We start from the raw sequence: 26,309 nt of genomic DNA, 5'->3' as shown, positions 1-26,309 counted from the left end.
AAATCAAAAAAAAAAAGGTAATATTACCCCTTTTTAGCCTCTCTTCAGTGGTTACCAGTCAGTTTTAAAGTTTATTGTAAGAGTTAATTGATCATAATTAAGCTACAATATATTACTGAATTGCTGCTCCCCCACAAGCCAGAGCACAGCTTAAGATCTTCAGGCAGAGCTCTGCTGGCTGTTCCTAAGTCCCAGCTCAAGACTAAAGGAGGATGGTCTTTTGTAGTCAGATTTTAAATTGTGATATATAAAGTTTTATTATTATAATTATTATTTTTATTATTATTGTTGTTGTTGAGGATAAGTGGGTATAGTTTACGCATTGTTTTTTACAGTTCATGAGTTAGTCTGTTACCTTACATAATATAAACACATGATATGATAGCAGAAAACATTTACAGAAAACATAACCCATATAAAATGGGTTTAAGAAGTTGCAAAGCTGAATTTGAGAAACTGTAATTTTTATTTGTCTTTGCATGAGAAAAAAATGTACAAGTTCAGAACTTCTTATACAGTTTTCTTCTGTAAACCCACATTCACTGAAAATTAACAACTTCTACAAACTCAAACTCCTTTGCAAAGTTGTTCAGGGGTTTTGCTACAAAAATACCATAAATAACATAAATGCTGCTCACTGACAAAATAACATTCAAGTTTTTTGTCTTCACTGGCTCAGCCTCTCCCACTTTCCCAATCACACTCCTTCACATACCTGTCTCATAGGATTGTCTCTCTCTTTGACGTTATTTTTCAACACATCACGTAATGAAGCGTTTCTTTTACACTAGGTTGCTGTTGGCTGATTACTCAAAGGTCAGTACATGGTGAATTCAAAGCTCAAAGTAATTTGAACTTTTGGCGCAGCGCACCTCACTTAGTACAGGGTGGCCATTCGTACTGTTGCAACATGTCCATTTAAAAACAATGTGATTTTATGAATAATAGTTATGCATGCAGCCATATGATGTAGCATCTGTTCTAACAGTAACTCACTGTTATTTTATGAATATACCAGGAAAGCTTAAGTGCACTACAAACAATTGGTGAAAGAAGACTGCTTTTTACTCTCTGCCTGTTACTCTGCTCTGTTAATCTACTGCTCCCTGTTTCCATCACTCTATTCCATCTGTTTGTCTTTCCTCCCCTCTGGCATCAGATGCAGTTCCTCCTCTTCATCTTCTTCTTCTTTCAGTGTCGTGCCCCTCATCTGGCCCCAGAGTGGAGCCAGTCTCCCTTCTGCTTTCACACACATTGGCTGAATGATCAGGCCTCTGGATAAGCCGTCTGTTGATCATGCTGATGAAGCGACAGGCCTCCTCCTCCTTCTCTTCCTCTGTCATACCCTCCATTGAATCAGACTGCTCTGCCTCCACTCATCCAGTCACCAAGTTAATCCTGGCTTTGGCCTCCCGGTACTCTTCCGTGTCTGAGTCTGAGTCACTGGAGTACTGGGAGGAAAACTGGCTGTTGCCTGAATTCCTCCTGCCATTCAGCAGTCCCCGGGCTGCCGGCAGCCGCGTTGCCATAACCCGTGTATTTGATAAAGAGGCTAGCTAAGCAGTTTAACATACATCAGTGTGTGCAAACTAGACCTTAATAGCAAGATTCTATGTCATTATATGTATCAGCATCAGTGCTTCCTACAGACTGACATTTAGACTGAATGGACATTTTGTCACCACTTAAGTGTTCAGTTTGACATTGCCGTCTTTTTTGTCTGTAGGATTTGATTTTCTCCTAACCAATCGCTTTTGACTTATGTGTCTATCTGAAGCGGGAATGAACAGCCTACAATTACCATGACTCTTTGACCACACAAAAAAATTGAAAATTCTTTTGGTTGGGAGTATCTTTCCCATGGGTAACATACAATTTGTACAGAACAAATACATGTACATGTTCTCAATAAAGTGAGCACGGAGAAGCATCCTTAGAGTTTAAGATAGCCTGTGTCTTCATGATCATTGAAACCATATGTCATAATAGCAGGGTAACAGCACCAAGTTAGGATCATTAGATATTTCATTGGTCTCATTCACCTCATGTAAAGATTTCCTTGTGGAAAGCTTTCCTCATGAAAAGATTTCCCAGTGGATGATGTTACATAAACAGTAGTGAGACTGAATCTACAAGATGATACTTTTAGTGTGTAACCAGCTGATTAATGCCTAGTAATAAAATAGCTCAGTTACTAAAAGTTATGAAATGAGTGAAATGTTTCCCGGGTATTAAAAGTATTACTTCACTGGCAATATATCACAGTAATCAGTAGCTACACTTTCTCTTAACAAAGCACTATCTTTTAAGTGTAAAGGATATAATTCCTCCCATACAGAATAGATTGACCTTCTATTTTTCAGCTTTAACTTTTCTTAGAATGGTTCTAGTGGATGTTTTAGTGCTGATTTTAGGTAATTACTGTGTGCAGTTGCATGAGGGGACAATCTGTTTTGGGGACATTTTTGTGACTTTTATTTTGACTGACTTTGAGGTATGATAGCTCTCTTCTACAACACTGTTGTAAAATTAGGGGCATCTTCTGCCTTGATGCTTCATCTGTTAAATTACGCTCTACACTTGGGAGGATCATCTGATCAAGCAAGTACGTGAACTGAATCACTTGCATGCTTTATCTGACGTTTACAGATTTTGTACTCCACTTCACTAACATTTATTCTGACACAACTTCACCAGCCAACCACCCAGTTTTCTATTACTGTAATAATTGACTTTCAAGATTGTACTTCAGTGTTTAGCTATGGCAGGTGTGATAAAGTGAATGCAGTTTAGAAAGAGCAACTTTGTTCTGCCCATACAGTAGTCTTCAGTGCATGATTACACAGGTGCAGACAGAGCCCAGAAACACTAAATATCTTAGGTTCCCAAACCTTTTTTGATTTTTCAGGAAAAGGGATTCGATTTTAGTAAGAAATTTTGGAAAACACAGAGATCTTAATTCCCAGGCTTCAGCAAAATAGTAATTGCCTTTTTATCAGAAGGAATGGTGTAACATAGTTACATGTTCTTATGAAGGTATGTCATGGTGTAATTTAGTTAAGAGTGGTGTAAGTTATTTTGGTTAAGCTGTTGATCAAGATTTTGACTTCTTATCTGTGAAGTTCACAAAGTTCAATAAGTACACATTTCATACGTCAGGCATTACTGGCATTTCAAATACATTGGGTTTTTTTTCATTTTTTTTGCTCAAATACAAGTATTAAACATTCAGGCAATAACACAAAGTAGTCACAACACCTTTGTATTTACTTCAACAGAAATACACTTGCCCTGTTCCGGTGTCTGTTCATAAACAGCAGCAATGTGCGGACACAGTCCATGTTGACTCCATCCAACTTGTGGGATGCCTGGTCCACACAGACAGATACCAGGACATCCAGACATGTCAGCGGCAGTGCTGACTTAAGTATAGTACTTGAGTAAATGCACTGGTTTACTTTCCAGTATTGATGTTTTCAGACAATTGTTCCCAAAACTTTTACAATAAACAGGGTTTAATTAACCTGCTTTGGGGCCCAGGCCAACAGTCAGGTGCTGGGCCCCTATTAACCCCATACCTCACACTGTCTGTGCACTGTGTACAATGTAAGATTATATAACACATTAAACTCATTAATCTAGGTCTATGAAACAAGTAAGAACAAAATTGAAGCAAGTCTTGAAAACATATTTTGACACAGGGGCCCTCTTCAAGGGCAGGTAATTAAGGGGGACCCGGTTTAATTGCTCCAATCCTGTCACTTGGTTTTGTGCTTTAGTGTAGTATATTCCAAAATAAATGTCCATGTAAATGACACCAGACCATTGTTTCACCATATAATATACAAAAATGTAACATCACATATCTACTGGGAATTCTATACCAATTTCAAGTACTTCAGAGTTGCACTTATGGCCTCTCTATAAATGACAATATTATTATGTATCCCAGCTGGATGTTATTAAAATGGTGACATTATTGTCTCTAAGACGGTGACATTAATAAGCACAATTGGGTAGTTTATTGACTTTTATGAGTAGATGAATGCCTAGGCCTAAACAGGTACAGTTTATTAATCCGGATCAACTTCAGTATATATTCTGCAGCATGTGGGGCAGAGCCTGTTGGCAATGCATCAGTGAACATTGAGGGTTTTGGAATTCTCAACGGTAAAATACATAGAAAACACCACAGACTTTGAAAGTGTTCAACTCACACGTTTTCCATGATGGAAGTTTCGTGTGTTGCTTTTGTCAGTCTTGAGTTCTTGTCAGGATGTGAGAAGTCCTCAGTAGAAGCGTTAATCTTAAAGAAATCCTCATGTGAAATCTTCGTTTGAAACTTTTCTTGTGCTTTGGAGGCTTTGTTTTTTTTAAAATGCTGATCATACATAACTGATGCACCTGGGTACAAACATAGCAACTATGGAATCCTTGACGTCCATTTTGTGAACATCTGTTTTTACAGTCACATCTCACCTCTGTGATCTAAAGTTCCATCAAAACAAGCTGTAAAAGACCTGATATCAAATTCATATCTAACTATGACAAACTGTCCAGCTCTGACTGCGTCCTCAGTCAGACTTTTTTGCTAGAAATTTGGTCTAAGTCTTAGCATGAACGACTCATTGCGGGCTTTGGCAACTTTTGGACCTAAAATCTACATTACAAACTCACTGATTACAAACTCTTATTAGGTATTTTTGATTTTCACTCCAACCATATCTCAGGTTTTCCAGGCAGAAGCAGGATCAGTACGTGCATCTCCTAATTGAGAGTGGTGCTTTGTGCATTTTACGCACGTGGCAGAGTATCTTCATTTATTTCAAATTTTCTCCACGAGGACAGGATCAATCAGATCTATGTGTAAATACTCTTCAGGGTTTGTGCTGTCTGACACAGATTCCAGGTTTATTGAGTAAAAACATCAGGGACATAGAAACCGTCCTCAGGATGGTTCCAGTCCCATCAGAGCTGTTGGGACATTGTTATTATAGGTAAAGGTCCAAATTAAAATGATATAATCTTATGAATAATATGAATAATTTTGTGTCCTTTCCTTTTATTTTTACAAGGACTTTTACAGATTTGTTTTTAAAATGCAATGTCTCACAATAATTGCAGTAGTGGCATTGTTGTCCTTGATACCAATAATTTACATCAACAGCCTGTAAAGTGCAAAAAGTAAATAATAATTTGTGAAAAATAATTCATGATTCTAAAACTTCAGATCCTTGGTCGATTTTCAACTGCGGTCATTTTCACAATTGTATGAAATGAGATGCACGTCTATGAACTTTGCTTTCACCAATAAAGCACATTTGAAATTGACAGAGAGTATTTTAAATGTATGTATTTATTGTTGGATTTTGAAAAACCAAGCTAGGCCTAAAGGGTGAAAGTTCTTTCATAAATAAAACCCAAATGTCAAGAATGAATTTGTTTTTATTTGTTTGATATACACATCTCTAACTGATTTATTTCACTCCAGTGCAAACAAAATTGTAGAAAACAAATCCCGTCATTGCTAAAGAGGCAGATTAAGTTCATATCTAACTATGACAAACTGTCCAGCTCAACTATATTTCAGGTTTTCCAGGCAGCAGCAGGATCAGTACGTGCATCTCCTAATTGAAAGTGTAGCTTTGCGCATTTTACGCACGTGGCAGAGTCGCGGTATCTTCATTTATCATTTCAAATTGTTCTCCAAGAGGACAGGATCAGTCAGATTTACGTGAAAATACTCTTCAGGATTTGTGCTTTCTGACTCAGATTCCAGGTTTATTAGGTTGAAACATCTGGGACATAGAAACCGTCCTAAGAATGCTTCCAGTCCCATCTGGGACAATTTTATTATAACTAAAGGTCCAAACGAAATGATATCATTTAATAAATAATATAAATAATTTTGTGTCCTGTCAAGTTTATTTTTACAAGGAGTTTTAAACATTGCTGTTTAAATGCAATGTCTCACAATAATTGAAGTAGTGGCATTGTTGTTGGCCTTTGAAGTGCACCATCACCTACATTTCGGCCTTTTGTCCGAACGATGTAAATAATAATTTGTTAAGAAATAAGTCACAATTCTAAAACTTTAGATCCTTGGTCGATTTTCCACTGTGGTCATTTTCACAATTGTATGAAATGAGATGCAAATCTATGAACTTTGGTTTTGCCAAAAAAAAAAACACATTTGAAATTGACAGAGAAAGAGAGAGTATTTTAAATGTATGTATTAATTTTTTGGTCTTGAAAAAACAAAGATAGGCCTAGAGGGTGAAAGTTGTTTACTAAAATAAACCCAAATGTCAAGAATGAATTTTTTTTTTCTTTGATATATATATATATATATATCTCTTGAGTCTTTTATTTCACTTTAGAATAAATCCAAAATGAGTATTGTAGAAAACAAATCCTGTCATCGCTAAAGATGTAGTGAAATGTATCAGTTCATGTTGCTGCCTAAGTCGAAACAAGCAGAACAACTGTACATTTAACAGTACTTTTTTTCTCTCATATTTTTTAATTTTTTCAATCATTTGATCATTAACATTTTTTTTTCTTTTACATAATTTAAATACAGTAGAAAAGATTCCAAAGTTTTGCCTTGAATTCATAACGAGTATTTTAACACTATTTGGATTCAAAAGTGTATGATGTTTTTTGAAACAATATAAGGATTGGTATGTGCAAAATGAATCTTATAGTGTATACCTGGTTTAGACTGTTGAGAAAAATGAAATCCCTTTGTGAAGCCATGTGAGGAACTGGATCAAATTGCTGCTAAGCAATGAGGGTAAAATGTTTTTTATATTTCCATACTGCTCAGCTCTACACGCCCCAGGAAGTGTTTGTGGCATGGACTAATGGTAATACATACATTACGTACTGGTAATACGTACAGTAATACCTCAATAACACATCAAGAACCACTGGATACATCGGTGAAGTTTTGGTCTTTATAATCTTTATCCTTTTATTCATAAAACTATGTCTCATTGTGTCAGGTCAGTTTCATTACATCCTGTGTTTAAATGCTTTCAACGACTTTTAATGAAAACACACATACAATCCACTCCACTTTTATTTCCCCAGTTCATGGAATGCACAGATTTACATTTACAGCCTTGATTTTAACAAATCGCAAACAAAACAGACATTTGGGCCGTTCAGCACAAAGTATTTAGGGCAAAAAGTGCCGTGGGGGCTTGAATGAGGAATGATAATACTACGTGATTTCACGCAAACATGTATTGTTATAATGACAAAGACAACATCAAAATATCTTCAGCTGATCTATTTTTAAAGCATTTGTTGAAAACAGAATAATCTAGGGTAATACTTGGTGGAGGCTGGAGGCTGGAGGCTGGAGGCTGGAGGCGGTGGCTGAGGATGTAGCTGGCTAACAGAAGTTCCAGGTGAAGGCTGGGACCACAGCTGAGAAATGGGGGCTGCAGGTAGGTTGTACATAACTAACAACCATTTGTAGGTGGAGGTTGGGGCTACGGGTTACTGGTGGAGGCTGCAGGCGGTGATTGAATGAGAAGGTGGTTACTGTGGGCTGCAAAAAGATGTTGGATTTGTTTAAGGCTGGAAGAAGCTGCTGGCAGCAGAAGTTGCAGGTGCAGTGTGGCTTGTTAACTGTCTAGCAGAGGATGGTGGGGGTGGAGGTTTGGGCCTCAGCTCTCTGCCAGATTCTGCAAGTGGAGGACGCTGCCGGTTGCTGGCAGTGGCTATAGGTGGAGGTTCCAGTCTCAGCTGTCTTCCATAATCTGCAGGTGGAGGAAGCTGCAGGTTGTTGACAGATACTGGACATGTTGGCTTGGGTCATAGCTGTCTGCCAGACTGCGCAGGTGGAGGTCGCAGTGGATTTTGCTGGAAGAGGATGTATGTGGAGGGTGTGGACTCAGCTGTCCGCTAAAGTCTGCAGGCAGATGAAGCTGCAGGTTGCTGGCAGAAGTTTGAGTTGGAGGCTTGGGTTATAGCTGCCTCCCAGACTCTGCAGTTGCAGGTGGGACTGCAAGCTTCTGGTAGAGGCTGTAGGTGGTGTGTATGGCTAGATCCTTCAGCCAAAATCTGCAGGTGGAGGCAACACTGCAGGTTTTTGGCAGAGGCCATAGGTGGAGGAATCAGGTCAAAGCTTGGCAAGAATGTGCAGGTAGTGGATGTCATTTGCAAAGGGTGTAGCTTGAGGTTGCAAGTCTCAGCTGTCTGGCAGAGTCTGCAGGCGGAGGTTGGAGCTGCAGTTTATAGGCAGAGGCTGTAAGTGAAGGTTCTACCCTCCGTTATCTGCTACAATCCACAGGTGGAGGAAGCAGTACTTTGCTTGTAAAGGCTGTAGGTGGAGTTTCTGGACTCAGCTTTCTGTCAGATTCTGCAGGTGGAGGAAGCTGCAGGTATCTGGCAGAGGCTGTCAGTCATGGCTCTGACCTCAGCTGTCTTCCAGAATCTGCAGGTGGAGGGAGCTGCAGGTTGCTGGCACAGGCTGGAGGTTGAAGCTTGGGTATACGTGTTTCCCAATATGAATCTGCAGGTGGAGGCGGTACTGCAGATTTCTGGTAGAGGTGGGAGGTGGAGAAAGGGGCCTCAGCTGTTTGCCCGAAGCTGCAGGTGGAGGAGGCTACAGCTAGCTGACAGAGGCTGGAGGTGGAGGAATCAAGAAACTGTAGTTTGAGGATTCAAGGGATTTTACTGGCAGAGAATGTAATTAGTTGTGGCCTCAGCTGTCTGCCAAAATAGTTAGATGTAGAAAGCTGCAGGTTGCTGGCAATGGCTGGACGCGGAGGCTTTGCCTGTACATTTGCCAAAATCTTCAGGTGGAGGCTGCAGTGGATGTTGCTGGCAAAGCATGTAGGTGGAGGGTCCCGATTCAGCTGTCTACCACAATCTGCAGGTGGAGGCGGGGACTGCAGATGTCTGGTAGATGCTGTCAGTGAAGGTTTTGGTCTCAACCGTCTACAAGAATCTGCAGGTGGATGATGCTGCAGGTTTCCTGCCAAAGCTGGAGGTAGTGGGTTTGTCTGCAGCCTTCAGCCACAATGTGTAGGTAGAGGCAGCACTGCAAGTCTCTGGCAGAGGTAGTAGGGGGATTCAGGTTGCAGCTATCTCTCAAGAAATCACAGGTGGATGTTACTTGCAAAGGATATAGGTGGAGGTTTCAGGTCTCAGTAGTGTGCCAGAATAGGCAAGTGGAGGCTGCAGCTGCAGGTTGCTGGCAGAGTTTGTAGGTGGAGGTTTCAGGTCTCAGCTGTCTACCAGAATCTCCAGGTGGAGGTCAGGGCCGCAGGTTTCTTGCAGAGGATGTAGGTGGAGGCTATAACCTCAGCTGTCTGCCAGAATCTGCAGGAGGAGGAAACTGCAGGTGGCTGGAATAGGCTGTAGGTGGAGGAATTTGGTTGGAGCGATCTGCAAGAATCTGCATGTGGAGTTTGCAGAGGAAGTTGCTGGCTGAGGCTGTAGATGGTTTTGGGCTTGCAGGATTTTCTGCAGGTGGAGGTTGGAGCTGCTGGTTTCTGGTGGATGCTGAAGGTGGCGCTTGTCAAAGGAAGCAGTGAAGTTATCTTACACAGGTCTTTGGTGGAGACGTGTCTATACTGTAGATGTTTGACAGAGTCCACAGCTGGAGGCTGAGGCTACAGAAAGTGGTTGGATGAGGCTGTGGGTAGAGGATGAACCATGGCACTACTTGCAGAGGCTGTGTGTGTCCTGGCAGATGATTTAGGTGGTGGTTGAGTCTGATTAAAGAGTTTTCTGACACAGAGGCTGCATTTACTGATCGGGAAAAAAACTCACTCAATTTAACCATGTGAGTGTTTTGAGTTGTGTGACTTGCTAAGACGACTTAAAAACTACTATAATATTTACAGTTGTATTTGATCTGTTTTAACGATAATTATGTCTTTTTTGTTTGCAGTGTTTCTGCTACTTTCATCTTAGCTTTAGTTCTTAGCTCTTTTGTTTGATGGTGGTCCAGGTTTTGGTTCTTGAGATGTATCAATATCATAAAGGGGAGGATAGACTCCAGCCCCGTATGATACGTCCACACGCACCATACCATCTTCTTGGACTGACGTCGTAAACATGGGACGATTGAGTCTCTCCCACAGCTTCTGTTTGATTTGACGTCCGAGCTGTAAACTGTAGGGACGAATCCGGCCATTCTTGTACCTATGAGGAGTGGAAGAAAGAGAAATTACAGAATAATAATACACGTGATTAAAAAGCTTAAATATTTCAGAAAGATGAGTGATAGAGGTTTCTGTGATTTGACAAATGTGACAATGTTGTGATGGATGGAGTCATGATTTTTACACAAACATACCTCAGCATATCATCTACCACTTCGTGGTAGATTTTCTGGTACTCTTCCACTGAGCGGTTGTGTATCTTCACAGGACCGTCATGGTTTAGAGCAGCAAAGCTTGGCTGGTTATTAGCACTGGAGGGCCGGGGGCCGGGGGGCACAGTTTAGACTTCTGGCAGGTCAGCAGGTGAAATGGCGGATGGAGGCCTCTGGTCCACATCCACCTTCCCTTCAGGTACAGCAGAAGGGATGGCTGTGCGGGGCACGGAGCTCTGCTTCCTTTTCTGGGGAAGGCTGGCAGTAGTAACAGAGCGCTGGTGCTTCGGGATTGAATTCTGCACCTGAGGAAGGTCGATAGCAGAGGGTTTCAGGCTCTGGAAGACTTTTGACTTGGTAACAGCAAACTTTTAAAATCTCACAAGAGAATAAAAATGTATATGAGATGAGCTACAGAGGACTGCTCTGTCAAAGCAAAAGACCCTGCACAGATTCCTTCCATGGAATTTTTCACCTGGCTGCAAGAAGAATTTCACATCAAGAACAGTAAAAATGAACTTAAATGTTGCTCTTCATGGGAATAAGAGCAAATGAAGGATTTGATCTTTTCCATGAAGCTTTGAATCCAAATGTCTGACCTGGTCATTCCTGCAGGATGGACACTTGCTGTAGGGTCTATGCCTCCCTGCACCCTCTGCCCGGCGTGACGAGATTCTCCTCCTCATCCTGTAGTTGTGGTCTGTCAGGTGGATGGGCACATCACACTGCAACAAAACACACACACACACACACACACACACACACACACACACACACACACACACACACACACACACACACACACACACACACACACACACACACACATGTTGGAATGGGGCTCTACAAGTTCAGTAAAAGCAAGTTCTCAATTTAAAGTTTCATGTAAGAAGAAGTACAGAATTACTATCAGCAAAAATGTATTTAAAGTATCCAAAGTAAAAGTAGTCATTATGCAACTGAGGGGCTGTTGTCTGATTTATATTATGAAATGTTAAATTATTGGTTACACAGTATTGATGCGTAAATGTATTAGACAAACATCAATGTTGTAGTATGTAAAGTTTGGAGCTGATTTTAACTGCCTGACATACTGATGGGTCAATAATCTTTAAAAATCAATCATATTTTATAAGTTGATCAAATGTCTGGGCCTAAAACTTTAATGATCAAATTGTAACTGTAGGTGTCAAATAAAAGTCATGGAGTACAAAGTAAAACATTTACTCCTGAAAAATAGTCAAGCAAAAGTACGAAGGAGCAGATAATGGAATTAATAAACTTAAGCAAGTTGATTACCTCCAGATTTTTCTGTGTGTCTATGGAAAGAAGTCATAACCTTTTTAAAACATTAACGTAAAGATACACTATCTATATTCTTTAGATATATTAGCAACATTGACTCCCTTATTTATTTTGTAAGCTCATTTAGTTACAGTTCCATCTCTTACTTCAGAGGGACATACAGTGCTGTGCAGCAGTTTTAGGCACTAAAAGTAAACTGAGGATGCTTTCAAAAATAATTTGGATAAATAGTTTTTATTTAAAAATGAACTTCATCCGAAGCAAAGTAAACAGAAAAAAACGTAAAATGAGATCAGTATTTACTGTGACCACCCTTTAACTTTAAAACAGAGCCAGTTCTCCTCGGTGCACCTGCACAAAGTTTTTCAGGTACTTGGCATGTAGTTTGTTCCAAGCATCTTGTAGAACTTGCCACAGTTCTTCTGTGGATTTAGGCTGTCTCAGTGTCTTCTGTCTCTTCATGTAATCCAAGACTGACTCCATGAGGCTGAGATCAGGACTCTGCGTGGGCCAGACCATCTTTTGCAGGACTCTTTGTTCTTCTCGTCGCTGAAGATAGTACTTTAGCACTATGTTTGGGTTCATTCCCCTGTTGCAGAATGAATCGGGGACAAATCAGAGGCCTCCCTGATGTTGTTTTGTGAGGAAGAAGAATCTAAACATCTTAAGTGCCTAAAACTTTTGCACAGTACTGTAGATTACATCATTCATTTAAGAATTTGTCAAATAAATGTAGCCATGTTTAAAGCAGCAAAATAGCAGTCTGACTGATAGCAGTTTTCTCCATCACAGGACAGCAGCTGGGAGTGGCACAGCACAGGTGCTAGGTGGCGATACAGAGCAGCGTCCTCCTGAAAAAGACAAAACCGACTACTTTTAAAGGAGTACTCCAGGTGGCATTTTACACATGAAGGTTAGTTTACTTGTTGTGGTTAACACTAGCCTGTGTTTTGTCTTCTGTGGCTTTGAAGAGTTTTTTCAAGTCTGAGAAAATAACCCCTGATAATGTTGTAGCGATGTCATCAGGTCATCTTAGCACACACGTGGAACAACAAATTCATAACAGAAAGGCTGTGTTAAAAGCTAGGGGTGATGAGTTTGAAAGATGTGAGCATGTATCAGACACAGAGGGTGTAATGAAAGACACTATCAAGTTCCATTATGGGAAGTGTACTCTGTAGAACACCATATAGGAATTTATTGGAATCTACTTAGCTTTTCTCATTAACTTCATGTAAATATAGAAGTTTTTCAGACAATTTAAGAACTTATAAACATGATTTGTTCTGACTTGAGGTCTTTTTACTTGGAATGATGAATTGAATGAATGAACTGCTGGAGTTCACTCAACTCTTTAAATTAAGTTTTTAAAGAAACAAAACTAGCAAACTAACAGACTTCCCAGCATGCATTGTTGGAGAGTTAAAACTCTCTTTTTTTGTAGTTTGAAGAAAACAGACATTATGGGAACTGGCTGTGTGTCTTTAATATATACAAAGGTAAGTCATGGTTGTTTCTATTCATGATAAGGAAAATAATGCTAACCATGATGATAAGTTAGTATTCACTCCAGTCCCAACACCCATACACTACGTAGAACAGTTGCTGAGTGCAGCCTTGAATGTTGTCTTTGTACCAACTAAAGAGTCAGTTCCTCATTTGACATGAAGAACTTACAACTGCAGCTGTCAGAACCAATTTGTACCAGACTCTTTAGAGAAATGAAATGTAATGTAACAGGAAAGTGTCTGTAAACTGTCTTTAATGACTATCCATGTGACTAAACAGTCACTCAGTTGGTTTTACATTTTCAAAACTCTTAAAATGACTTTGAACTAATTTTTCATTCTAAATTCAGTTAACTCACATATTTAAGGCAGCAGGAGAACTTAAATGTTTCACAGTGTAGGATGCAATGTTTTTGGAGCTGTTGGCACCTGGCAGCTGGGCCTATAAACCCATGGGGTCTGGTCGGGCTTGGTCTGAAGAGACATCATGGAACAAACGTTTTGGGGGCCCACCACTGGCAAGGCTGGACATAAGGGTTGGTTGCGTGGTCAGTTGGGCAGCAGTCAAGATAGGGGCCTTGGCGAGCTGACCCCTTGCTATCAAAACCAGGTCTAGGGGCATGGAATATCATCTGTCCCTTAGATTATTTTTGTAAGCCCCTGTTTACTGTCTACTCTGGGCCAGAGCTTCTAATATCTACCCTTTTTAAAACGAAATTGTTGCAAACTTTTTTTCAACAAAATTAGCAGGTTTTATAAATGAGTGTAAACCCACTAAAATAAGTTAACTGACTCCTTTAACTGTAAGGGCAGGTGTGTGTGGACCCAAGTGTGAGAGAGAGAGAGAGTCGGGCCGAAGTACAATGTCCAGAATCCAAATCTTTAATCCGAGAGACGTAGCAGAGGTCAAAATACCAGGAGTCATTTAAACGAGGCAACAAGGCAGATCAGGAACCGGCAGAATCGATGGTCACAAAAATACTGGAAAAACAGATCATACACAGTGAATCAAAATCGGGGCTAAATGCAAGACCGCTTGAACACAATGGTAACCAAGACAATCTGGCAACGCATGAGAAATGAGGCGGCGTTTAAATACACAGAAAACCATACACAGGTGAAAGACATTAAGGTGGAGACAGTAATCAACACAGGCGGGAAAACCAGGAAGTAAAACAAACAGTAACACAACGGAACCAACTTCAAAATAAAACAGGAAATGAATACAGATCCTGACATTAACACTGCCAATAGACAAGAACCCTGCAGAATACTAAAACAGGAAGAGATGGCATTCAAGTATCCTGCAGGCTGTGGTTGATCACAATTTCTGGTAAGCATGACTTTCTGACAATTTTTTTTCTTTTCTTGGCTGGACCACAACAGCAGGGGCCAGCTCTACACAGCAGGACTGAGTGAGCTGCTAGCTGCCATGCTGACTGGTAAAATTAATCCGTCATGTTTCTTTGTATCCGCGAGTTGGTGTGTGTTGGTCGGTCGGTAAATCTGTGTTTTTAAAATTTATTTTGGGGCTGCACTCACTCTTTCTAAGAGGAAGAAAAGGGCAAATTAGCATGTCCACCGGCTTGTCATGTTTCCATCACTGCTGATCAGAGCTGGAGCCGATAAATACCGATGACTACTGCAGAGTCATTTGACCCAAGAATGAATTCTAGATTGTACCCTTTCCCGCTGAAGACAAGAGCCAGATGCTAGTGGGTGTTAGTGGGTTTAATGTCCATTGTGAAAGGGGTATAGAGTTTAATCTTAGGGTACTGGCATTACGTAGGAAGAAACAGGGAACCCAGGCACACTCCACCACTAGCTTTAGCAACATTGTTATCCATGTCAGCATCAATAACATTAGGGTGAAGCAGTCTGTGATTGCAAAAGAAAAACACCACAATTTTTGACCAATAATCTAAAAAAGACACCTTACTCCAATTAATACATCATCTACTATCATCTCTACAGTTTGGCCTATTACTGAAACTTTACTGAAATTTGGCTTTATACATATCAGATTCATATCAGACATATTCAGCATAATCAGGATATGACTGATTTATGTGAAACTGTCTTCAACCAAATGTTTTCTTACCATTCCACCTTGAGTATACCAATGCCCATGTTGCTCAGGCACAAGGTATGGGTGTTGCCTTTAGCTACAATTCTATTTTCAATTTAACCTTCAAACTTGATATCAATTTTAACTCTTTTGATGTTTTTGTATTAAAACCATCTCCATCAGCTATAAATTGCTTCGTCGAGGACAACAGACTCCAACCATTCCACCTTGTGCTACTCTATAAACCATCTGGCCCTTATTCACAATTTTTTAGAAAAAATTGGAGAATTTATCTCAGATCTTGTTACTTATTCTGATGAGATTCTAAAGACTGGTCATTTAAATATTCACCTCTGTTCCTATAAGTAAAGCCTTTCCGGCACTTACTGATACTTTTGGTTTTCATCTCCAGCTACTTCTGCAGAATCTGTAGTGCAGTATGCATATTTTGAATCCCATATAGACTGTTATTACAAATTTTGAGACTATATCTTTTGAGTTATTGTCTAAACTGTTGTTGGCTTCTAAACCAACCACCGGCCTCCTCAACGCCCTACTAACTAAACTTTTCAAAGTTCTCTGGCCACTTCTGGACCAGTGAGTATGATTTAGGAGGATCAATTGGTAGAAATGGAATATAACATATATATAGAAAATATATATGAAAATAATAATCATTGTGTTTTTCTTAGCTTAGAATGAGATGTGTCTACATAGGAAGCAGTCCATGTCCACGGAGCCCACCATGTTGTGTGTGCTTGTCAGAGGCTCTATTATAAATTTTTTAAACATTTTTATCCATTTTTTAAGAGACTTTTCACTAAATATTTTTACGTCCTGGCTATTGTTATCTATACATTTTAACAAAGCAAAAGATTTTAGTTGTCAGGTGCTCGGATTTTAAGTTTGACATTCGGTTGGGAGAACCTGCCAAGGCTAGCATAATACGGCTTGTTTGTAGCGTTTTTAGCTTTTGGAGCTAACATTAACTAAGTAACAGGGACTGCAGACAACAGATGTCAAGATGACCTGTAGACCGCAAACTGAAGCCTAATTTCCACGGTGGGTCCACTTGTATGATCCGTGTCGCTATCGGATAGCGACTCACCTCTCCATCCGGCTGCGTCAGCTGCGTCTGTCTGGCTGATAAGATTGTAAATCTGGGAGGAAGAATTTCCACACTTTACCAGATCCACAAAGCTGAGAGGTCCATGAACACCATCATTTCTGGTCCAGCACAGGCTGACACAGATTGGGCATGAGTTCACTCCCCTTGCGGTGACCACGTCTCCTTGACACAACCCTTCACTGCACACTCTTAGTCCTACATCGCTGATCATCAGGGACTCAATCGTAAGACAAATAAAATCAAAAACTTCAGTGATCCGCAGCATATCTGGTGCGAAGGGTGTGGATATTATGGCGGATCCTGTCTCTGCTCACCGATTACCCACATGGCTGCAATATTGTTATTAATGTGGGTACAAATGACACTAACAAGCAGCAGTCTGAAGTTTTAAAAAAGGAAGTGGAAAGTCCATCTTCATCTCAGGACCCTTTCCCTCATTTGGCCGAGGTAGCAAACGTTTTTGTTGGCTGATCTCTTTAAACACGTCGCTGCAGTCAATCTGTCAATCAAATAATTTGGCCTTTATCGACAATTTTATTCTTTTTTGGGAACAAGCTTCCTCTTTTAGTAGAGATGGTACCCCAGCAACCCCCACCCCAGCTTCCATGCACTATCTCCGTTGGAAAAGAAATATGTGATGCATTTAATGACCATTGTATTTCATAAGGTTATTTATTTGTTAATGACGGATTTCCTCCTTCTGTCTCTGTTCATATTATAATTTAACGGACAAACAAATTGGAACTTTTTATTGAAGCCCTTTACAAAACATTACATGCTTAATCTTCTTTGTTCTGTTAACCCAAAAAAGTGGCGGATCAGTTACAACCAAGGCTTTTATTATTAGTAGCTCCATTTTTAGTTGATTGCTTAACTTATATTTTTAATCTGACTGTGGTAACAAGAAGCATCCGTCTGCTGCCCAGGCTGTTCAAAATTTCAATGTTGATTTCTGTGCGGTACAGCAAACATTGATTGATCTGAAATTACCACTAAAGTCAGATAAAAGAAAATATATGTTGTTTTCTAGAAAATTACCATGTAGGATAATATTACTGCACTAAATGGAACATGGATTTAAAGAATATCCCTTTACAAATACCTTGGGTTCTGGATAGATGACAAGGCGTGCTTCCAGAAACATATTCATGAAATAACTTTAAAAGTCTTTAAAAGCAAAAGTGGCATTCTTTTATTGAAATAAGACAGTGTGTTTTACCTGGAATTACAGAAAGCAAATTGTTCAGTCAACCTGTTTATCAGTTATGGATTATTGTGATGTAATTTATATGCACTCTCCTGCTTCTACTCTTAAACCTCTAGATGCAATTTATCCTTCCACCCTATGATTCATAACTGGGGATAGCTTTAGAAATCATCATTGCATTCTGTATCAGAAAGTGAGGTGGCAGTCGTTGGCAGAACGAACAGAACAACACAGCATTATTTTTATCTAGAAAGCACTTATTGCCAAACTTACTGTACAGGTACTGGGTACCTGACATGTCTTATTAACTATGGCTCAACATAACAGTGTACTAGGTCCCACGACTATTTGGTCCTTGAGAATCAACGTGTTAGCACTGAGATTGGGAAACTGGCTATTAAATTGGCTATTAAATTTTATGCTCCACACAAGTGGAACAACATGCAGAAAAGAATAAAATTAGACCAGCTAATCCCTTGTAATATTTTTATATCTCTTTTAGCTGACTCAGGACAGTGTATGTATGTGTGTTTTAATTGAGCTTTAAGTTTTATATGCATATATTGCTTTTATCATCTTAATATGTCCTATATTGTGTTTTATTACTTTTATATATTGCATTTTTGTTTGTTATGCTTTATATTGGTTATTGTTTATCTTTTCATAATTGTTTTTACATTTGTGGATTATTGTTTCTTACATTGAATATTTGTATTTGTGTGATAGCCTTCCCTGTATAAATAAATTGGTAAATGAGCTTCTGCTTACTTTGGATTCAAATTCCACTTCTGTGCTTCTCTTATTTAATCTCAGTGCAGCTTTTGATATCATTAGACCCCTGCATACTCCTAGACCGATTGGAAAACCAGCTTTGTGTCTCTAGCCTGGCTATAACGTTGTTAAAGTCTTACATCTCTGAAAGAACACAGTGTGTTTCCTGTAATAAAACTATATAAACACATTCTGATATGAAATATGGAGTACCCCAGGGCTATGTTATTGACCCTCTGCTTTTTTGTCTTTCTATTTCACTTCTTGGCCAAATTATACGTAATCATGGAATTAATTTCCTCTGTTATGGTGATGATACTCAGCTACTGTTTATGTGCCTTTAAAAGCTGATGGTCCTTTTCAAATTATCAAAGTAGAGGCCTGCTCCTAAATTCAGATAAAACTGAGATGCTGTTCATTGGTCTGGCCCAGCATACACACCAATTTGATCAAGTAACATTTATTCTTGACAACTGTGTGGCTTCTCCAAGTCTCCCCTTCTGACATCCAAGAATCTCTGTGTTACGTTTCCTACCCTCTATTGACCAGCACATTAAAGACATCACAAAGACCGCCTTCTTATACTTACGTAACAAACTTACGTCTTTTCAGTCCATGGCAGATGCTTTTTCAAATCCTAATTCACGCCTTTGTGTCGTCCAGACTGGATTACTGTCATTTTTTATTTTCTGGCCTGCCCTGTGTTAGTACTAAAAGTTTTCAAATGTTTCAGAATGCTGCAAACATAATATTAACTAAATCCAGAAATTTGGCGACATTACGCCGATTTTAGCTTCCCCTTTATTAGCTCTCTATTCTTGAGAGATCAGACTTTAAGGTGCTTCTAATGACATACAAAATCCTTAATGGGCAGGCTCCTTCATACCTGTCTGATATCCTTAAACCTTATGTTCTATCCTGTGCCATTTGCTCTCAGAATTTAGGGCTCCTGTCTGTTCCCAGAGTTAAAAAGAAGTCCATAGGCGTTTGTTCCCAGTTGAGGTCTTCGAGGTCTTCACTCCCCTCCCTCAGTTCCCTACCCAAAAGAAATGCCCCGCATCTTAAGGGAGGCTGGGGAGATAGAATATGAGTGGGCAGCTGCTCAGAGTTGTGTAAGGCAGGACCTGGTCTAGGCTGTTTTTGGCAGAGGAGGAGAACTACTCACCCTACCTGTGGACACTGTGAAAGTAAAACACTGAGGGACTCCTGAACCTGCCTAAAAACATCCTCTATAGAGGAGGCATTTCCATAGAGCTAGAAAGTTTCACAGTGACAAAGCGCTGGGGATGAACTACACTCACAATGAGATGCTGAGGACTCTGGTATTATGGGGGCTGTTCTTAGTTGACACATCTTGTCAGTGTTACATGGAGGTCGGAGACAGTGCCTGTGGAATAGCAGACAGGGGTGGTGGTTTTCATTTTTAAAAATTGGACCGAAGGGTGTGTTCCAATTATAAGGGTATTACACCAATACCTTTGGAAAAGCTTCAGCCAGGGTGCTGGAGAGAAGGCTCCAGCTGACTGTTGAATATCGGATTCATGCGTAGCCAGGAGAGGTCATGGAATTTTGCCCATCCAGTCCCACTCAACTATGGTTTTGACTTTTAGATCTCGACTGAAAGAATAAGATCAAGGATACAAGCAGCCAAAATGAGTTTCCTTCACAGGCTGGCTGGCTCACCCATAGGAAATCGGACTTACAGAGGGAACTCAGAGTAGAACAACTGGAGTCAAATGGGGTGGTACACCATGTGTGGGCTACCTTGCTTAGCCTGCTGATGCTGTAACCTGGACCTGAATATGCAGCGGAAAATAGATGAATGGTTATGGATGGATAATGGATTTATTCCCTTCCCTCGGTTCCTAGAATGTCTTTACTTTGTCTCTATAATAAAGGTATAAAATGGTTATGGTTAAAGTAAGGTAATGGTTAACAAGGGTTATGGGTTAAGGGTTGGCTAAGGTTAGGAAAAGATCGTCGTTGTGGTTATAAAAAAGTGAACATGAACTGTTGGACTATGACAAGATGCAAATTCTAATCTCTCACATGAAAGTTGTACATGCTACGCAGCCATCCATCACCCCAAACTCCACGCCCTTATTTTCCGCTTTGATATATGAAAAACACTCCATTGTATGCAGTTGCACTGAATGTTGGCACTTGATACAGATCCTGCACTGCAGAATGAACATGATCCCTGGATAATGGGCTGCATGCAAAAAGAGCTACAAAAACAGATGAAGGTAATGATTCTATCTGTCAAGGGGCTGAAACAAAATAAAGCCATTTCTCACTGAAGTTGTCAAATGTACCAACAACATTCGGGTGTAAACAGTGTGTGTTTCATTAGTTTCTTTGATTGAAGTAAGGACATGGTTGGATGAGGTGAGGTTCCCTACACAGTCCAATAGTACTGTAGAGAGAGGAGTTGAATGTGCAGCTAACCATGAATTAATGTATCAACTGATAATTTCAGCTAAAACTGTTTATTTGATTTGTGAGTTCTTCACCTGATTTGTGTGTTTTCACCACATCTGGCTCCTGCCTGTGGTACATGTGAGTGATGGTGAAGAGTGTCTTGAGTATCTTGTTGATATCCTGGGACATCTCCTTGGAGAAAGGTGGAACTGTGCTGTCACTAAGCACCTCATACCCCTCGCCCCACCTAACAGCCAGGCATTGCTCAAGGACAGTAGTGAGCATCGACACTCCACACTACTGCCAGGGACAAACACACTACTGAGCACTGACGAAGATATAAACCACTGATCTATGAAACTGAGAAAAGAAAATGCTTCAATATAACTGAAAAAATGACTAAGGTCATGCAAAACATTGCGGTGGTCTAAATTTATATCACAGCATGCTTTTCATCAGTTGAGGCTTTTGTGACTTATCTTGTTTTTTGAAAACACCACTGTTCACTGTTTGGCAGAATGTGGCATTTTCAGAAATAAGGGCTGTAGAGGCTATTGCGTATTGATTCTGATGTTTTATCCTGATTACAGAATAATTATTACGTGAATTATTGTGTGACTACACATAATGATATTGAGTAGGCTTTTTCTGTTGGTATTGTTTTATTGTGATCAAGAAATATTAAGTAAACCGTCAGGTCCGCTTGTAATGATTGCATTATTTAAGATTGTAATGAGGTAATACTTTATGATCAGTGGAGAGACATTACATCTATTTTAAGGTTACTATACTGTAAACTAACTGTTGTGTACCATCAGGAAACCTTATAGTAATATTATAGGAATAATACAGTACTTTTTGTCTAATTTGGTGATTATAGGCTCCTGTAAATTAAATTCTGATGAGACAAACAATATCATAGGGATATTATAGGGACTTTTCATTTGGTAGCAGCGATGGTAGATTATTATAATTATCTTTTGTTGTCAAACATGAGACAGACATGACAAAGCTGATTTCCATGTCGCTGATGATCATAGATGACTACCACATCAGAATATGCTGCATATTTACTATTGATCATCAGAAAATTTGAAAAATGTTCAGATTACATTTTCAGTTTTGTTTTTCAGGATTGCAAAATTATGATTCTGTTATCACAAGAAAACAACGGAAAATATAATTGCTCCCACTCTGGCCTTTGATAGATTTGAAAGCATTGTACCTGCTGTAGCTGCAGCCTGAGCTTGGGCCTCAGGGCTGTCACCAAGAAGAGCAGTCTCAGCTTGTAAAACTGGCCACTGGATGGCACCCTGCTCCAGATGCCCTGCTTCAGACTCTCCCACAGACCTTGCAGAAGTCCTCAGTGGAAACAGGAATTAAAGGGAAAGCAAGGTCAGTGTTTGATCTTCTGACGTGTTCTAAAGTGTTTCATGAAGTATGCTCACCTTGAAACACTTTTTTGTGAAGAATTGAAAAGAATTTGAATATAATTTGAAGACAGAATAACTGATAATTAGAAGAACACTTGCATGCTTGCAAAAATTGCTAAATGTTTTGGGTGAACTATTGGGTAAACAATCATTCTCTACCCATCCTAATATCAGCCAATATACTCTGGGGAAGAGTGTATGTCCATATATTGTACAGCCAGTTAGATAATGTTTCATGTCAGATTGCTCAAGAAGTTCTCAATTCTAATAATAATTTTTTTGGTTACAGGGTGTTCACATGTGATGCCTATGAGCTAGTCGGAGAGTCACTTAGCATCATGTAACATTCATTGAAACCATTGAAAGTTCAGCCATTTAATAATGGCTGAACTTTTATTCTCATTATTTTACATTTTAAGGCTAAGTCTACCGATTTGAAAAAGTGTCACCTTAGTGCTCTGGCCCTCTCCTGTGCCCTGGGGCCGTTGTAGATGACATTACACAAGACTTTCATGACCTCCTTCTTACACACCTCTTCATCCTCCTCCTTTTCTTTCTCTTTACTGCTCTCTTCCCAGGTGTCTTTCTTCCCACGGGCAAGCACCACATGACGTCCATCATCTCTACACTTATAGCAGTGATGAACTGAGCGATTTGTGCTGGCAGCACCAGCTTCTTCCAAAGGAGCAGAAAATGTTACCACACAGCTAACAGATAATGATGTATCATCAGCTTCTATAGCCTCCTCACAGCCACTTGCTGCTCCTCTGTGGATCTGGCTGTGTGTTCTGGCGGCCTCATCTTCAGCTTTTTCCTTCTCCTGGTGTGGGCATGCTTCCTGTAAGCTGATGCCTCCCTGGTGTGCCAAGGTGAAAAGAGCGCTATCAGCGACCATGGGTCCCAGGGCCCACTGGTCACAGGACAAGATACGCAGTGTTTGCAGGCAAACCTGTAAAACTGCTTGCTGTAGCTGACTACTGATAAAGCACAGCAGGGTTGTTGCCAGACGCTGGAAGAATTTAGTCAAGAAGGAGAAGTTACATTTTTACATGAAGGTTGAGAGGGAATCATTTGGAAGGGAAATGTAACAGAGAGAAAGAAAAATAAGTGAAAAAAAAGGGATATACAGTATGCCTGCATTATTAAATTAGACAACAACACACACGTGCATTCAAGTTTATGTAACATTACAAAATGCCTTTTTAGTAGCTTCATATCTGCTCATTTATTATATCTGCTGCAAACACCTTGTGATAGTGAGTAGTTATGAAATTTCTAATGCGCACACGCACGCACACACACACACACACACAACCACACACAAATATACAATCATCAGCCTACCTGCCGGAGAAGGAGATCAGGTTCATCGTCATCTGAGTCAATGTCAGACTCTGAGTCAGGAGCATAGTCCCTCACTTGGTTATTCCTGAACTGATCAACCAAGAGGGAGAGTTAGCACTAGTAACTGACAGAAAGATGAGATTTTAAAGGGGGGTGGAGTTAGAAACAAGCTATGTGGAGATACGGCTGTTAAACATCATTTAGAGTCGTATTTCACCAGTCCAGCCAGAGAGGACAGAGAATCTTATCTTCCTCCATCCTTATCCAGGATGACCAGTTAACAGCTTCAAAAGCCAAAATCAAACTCAATGCACAAAATCTGAAATTTTTCTATTCTGCATCTTGGTTGTAGTATAGACTTAAATGAGACATCCTTCCTTCTCAAGTGTCATCTGAAGTGACATCACTTTCTAATGATAGCAGCACAGCTGGAACTGGATTTGATAGTTTGCGCATCTTTTGTTCTCTCGTAGATTGCATTTGCAAATATGTGCTATACTGTCCAAATAATTTTTCACTGATGTCTCCCACATGACGTGTAAAACATTAGTCTCAACATGTTGCCCATTATTATGAACTGTTTAACAAGCACCCACACAACAAACCTGTATTCAGACTGTGAACTGATAACTCAAACCATAATAGCAGTTGTATTTCACTTGCACTTCTCAGACATGAGATGGCTGATGGGCTTAGTTAAATATCCAAAGAAAATGAGGATTTGCAATCAGTTGGTAGAAGTTGATGCAGAGAATGCATTCAGCCACATTGACAGTAAATAACTGTTTAAAGTTCTAAACAAATTCCAGCCTGGAACTGTCGTAGATTGGGTAGAGCTTGTGTATACCAAACCTTGTTAACAGTGCCCTCTCTGAGTTTTACATCTCAGTCCTTTTCTTGGCTGCTCATGTACGCTGTCATTCATTTTAGCAATAGAACCATCACAGGCACAATGAGGTCCAAACTAAACGTCACGCATACTAAAAATCTGCCCTGGGAAAATAAAGCTGTGCTCCGCACAGACAATGTCTTATTATTTTGAATGACCAAAGAACACCTTCACTGGACCTTAACTGAGATGTGTTCACCAGTGCTGGTCTGTTTAGGGCAGGAGTCATTTAACATACTGCATAGACAACTGGCTATCTACAGTCAAGCTGTTTTTATTTTGTGTTTTTTTTCCTGTTATGCTGCATTGACTTTGTAAAGGAGATCTCTGAGTAATTTGAGAATGGAAAATGTAAGCTTGTAACTATTTACAATTTGCTGGACATTGGCTGAAAGTCAGATTTTTTTTGTACTGACCTTTTTTCTCTCCTGCACTTCAGTGTTGAAAAAGAAGGACTCTGCATACTGTGGAGAAACAGAAGAAAACAGGGCTTTAACAAATCTGTCAGTGTACTTTACCATTTAGCACAGGTTATGATATAAGACTGTAACTTTGGAATGCCGCTGCCAATTTAACTTCTCAAAGACAAAGCTAATTATTTAAGTAGCTCTTCCATTTTAGTTTGTGTGGGGAGATAGCACACATACACACGCTATCATGCTGATTTAGTATGCAGACAGAATTCTTCATCCTGACACAGTAACATATTCAAAACTCGAGTACAAAACTACAACACATTCAGTGACCAAGAGAGTGAACGGAGTGACAGTGGGGAGGCAGGGCCACAAATTTAACACTGGGATTGGGGAGTGCTGCACCAGAGTCGAGGTCCAAAGTCCATGGACTGTATAGCTTTACATCAGACAGTGAGAAGAGCATCAAGATAAGGGTAGACTGGCCGTGGGAAGTACAGAGTGATTTCCCAGCAGGCTGCTACAAAAATTAGACAACCCCAGAGAGAAAGAGGGACTTCCTTGCTGGAAGCACCATGTTTTCTGAAATAAAGAGTATTCCATCACAAAGCCAGCATCATATGTCCAGAAATCCATAGAAGAAAAGTACCTGTGAAATCACTCAAAATATTTTAGCAGGGAAATATGCAGACAGTTGACACAAATAAACAAGCACTTATGTATTATTTCAAGCTATGTAAATCAGCCAATGAATTCTTCTTACGTTCTTTCCTTCATTTTTCAAAGCATGCTTTTGTTCGGCAATTTACCCAAAAAAAAGAATCTTACCCTTTAAGCAAAACGACTTTGGGGTTTTGACATAAATAAATGTAAACAGAATTGCTGACATCTACAACTGATTATTACACTAATTTATTGAAAGTTGTTACAAACTCTACTGATGCAGACTGTTTCCATGGTTACAAAAATGAATAGTTGTAGTTACAGACTGATGCAGTAGTCATGGCAACAATCAGTGACCTGGCAGTTGTAACTATCCAGTAGGATCTGAACAGTGTCCTTGTCTCCTTGGATGATGCTCCTAAATCCTCACCACATCTGGCACCATGCCTGAAGCCTAACCAAAAAAAAAAGTGCAGTGCTTAGAAATGATGAGCTATCATCACCCAAGAGCAGCAATTTCTTTTCACTCTGGTCAAATATTCTAATAACTATACTGACCATTTCCACATCTCTGGTTGTATGAAGCATCATTGTTATAAAAATTCAAATATCTGTAGTCAAGTAATAACAATCAGTAATGTCACTAGAAGAAATTAGCAAAATAACAGGTGTCATCAACTGACATATATAATTTGATAGAAAGTTACCTGTGAAAAACTAAAACTAAAGGCACATATATATATGTTTTAAAAAATAAAACATACACTGAACTAAACTGTATCTAAAGTGTCCACTGAAACAAATCTGAATTTAAATTGC

General features: G+C 39.7%; 1 protein-coding gene across 1 annotated transcript; it reads right to left on the bottom strand.

Annotated features, from left to right (window-relative positions):
• Window positions 1-1,120: 1,120 nt before the first annotated feature.
• On the bottom strand, window positions 1,121-25,935 carry si:ch211-195b15.7. The gene is given in 21 exon segments (XM_040116867.1): window positions 1,121-1,285; window positions 1,287-1,512; window positions 1,514-1,556; window positions 3,287-3,418; window positions 7,343-7,437; window positions 7,810-7,950; window positions 8,431-8,640; window positions 9,256-9,632; window positions 10,038-10,167; window positions 10,322-10,386; window positions 10,474-10,707; window positions 10,939-11,026; window positions 11,973-12,233; window positions 12,413-12,495; window positions 20,860-21,048; window positions 21,974-22,110; window positions 22,632-23,190; window positions 23,526-23,642; window positions 24,831-24,878; window positions 25,848-25,911; window positions 25,913-25,935. Coding segments are annotated over 21 exon segments (3,387 nt in total).
• Window positions 25,936-26,309: the final 374 nt, after the last annotated feature.

This window comes from Xiphias gladius, chromosome 3 (genome assembly GCF_016859285.1).
Source record: "Xiphias gladius isolate SHS-SW01 ecotype Sanya breed wild chromosome 3, ASM1685928v1, whole genome shotgun sequence".
NCBI lineage: Eukaryota > Metazoa > Chordata > Actinopteri > Istiophoriformes > Xiphiidae > Xiphias > Xiphias gladius.
The sequence above is the reverse complement of the archived record's forward strand: the minus strand, read 5'-3'. Positions and strand labels throughout refer to the sequence as shown.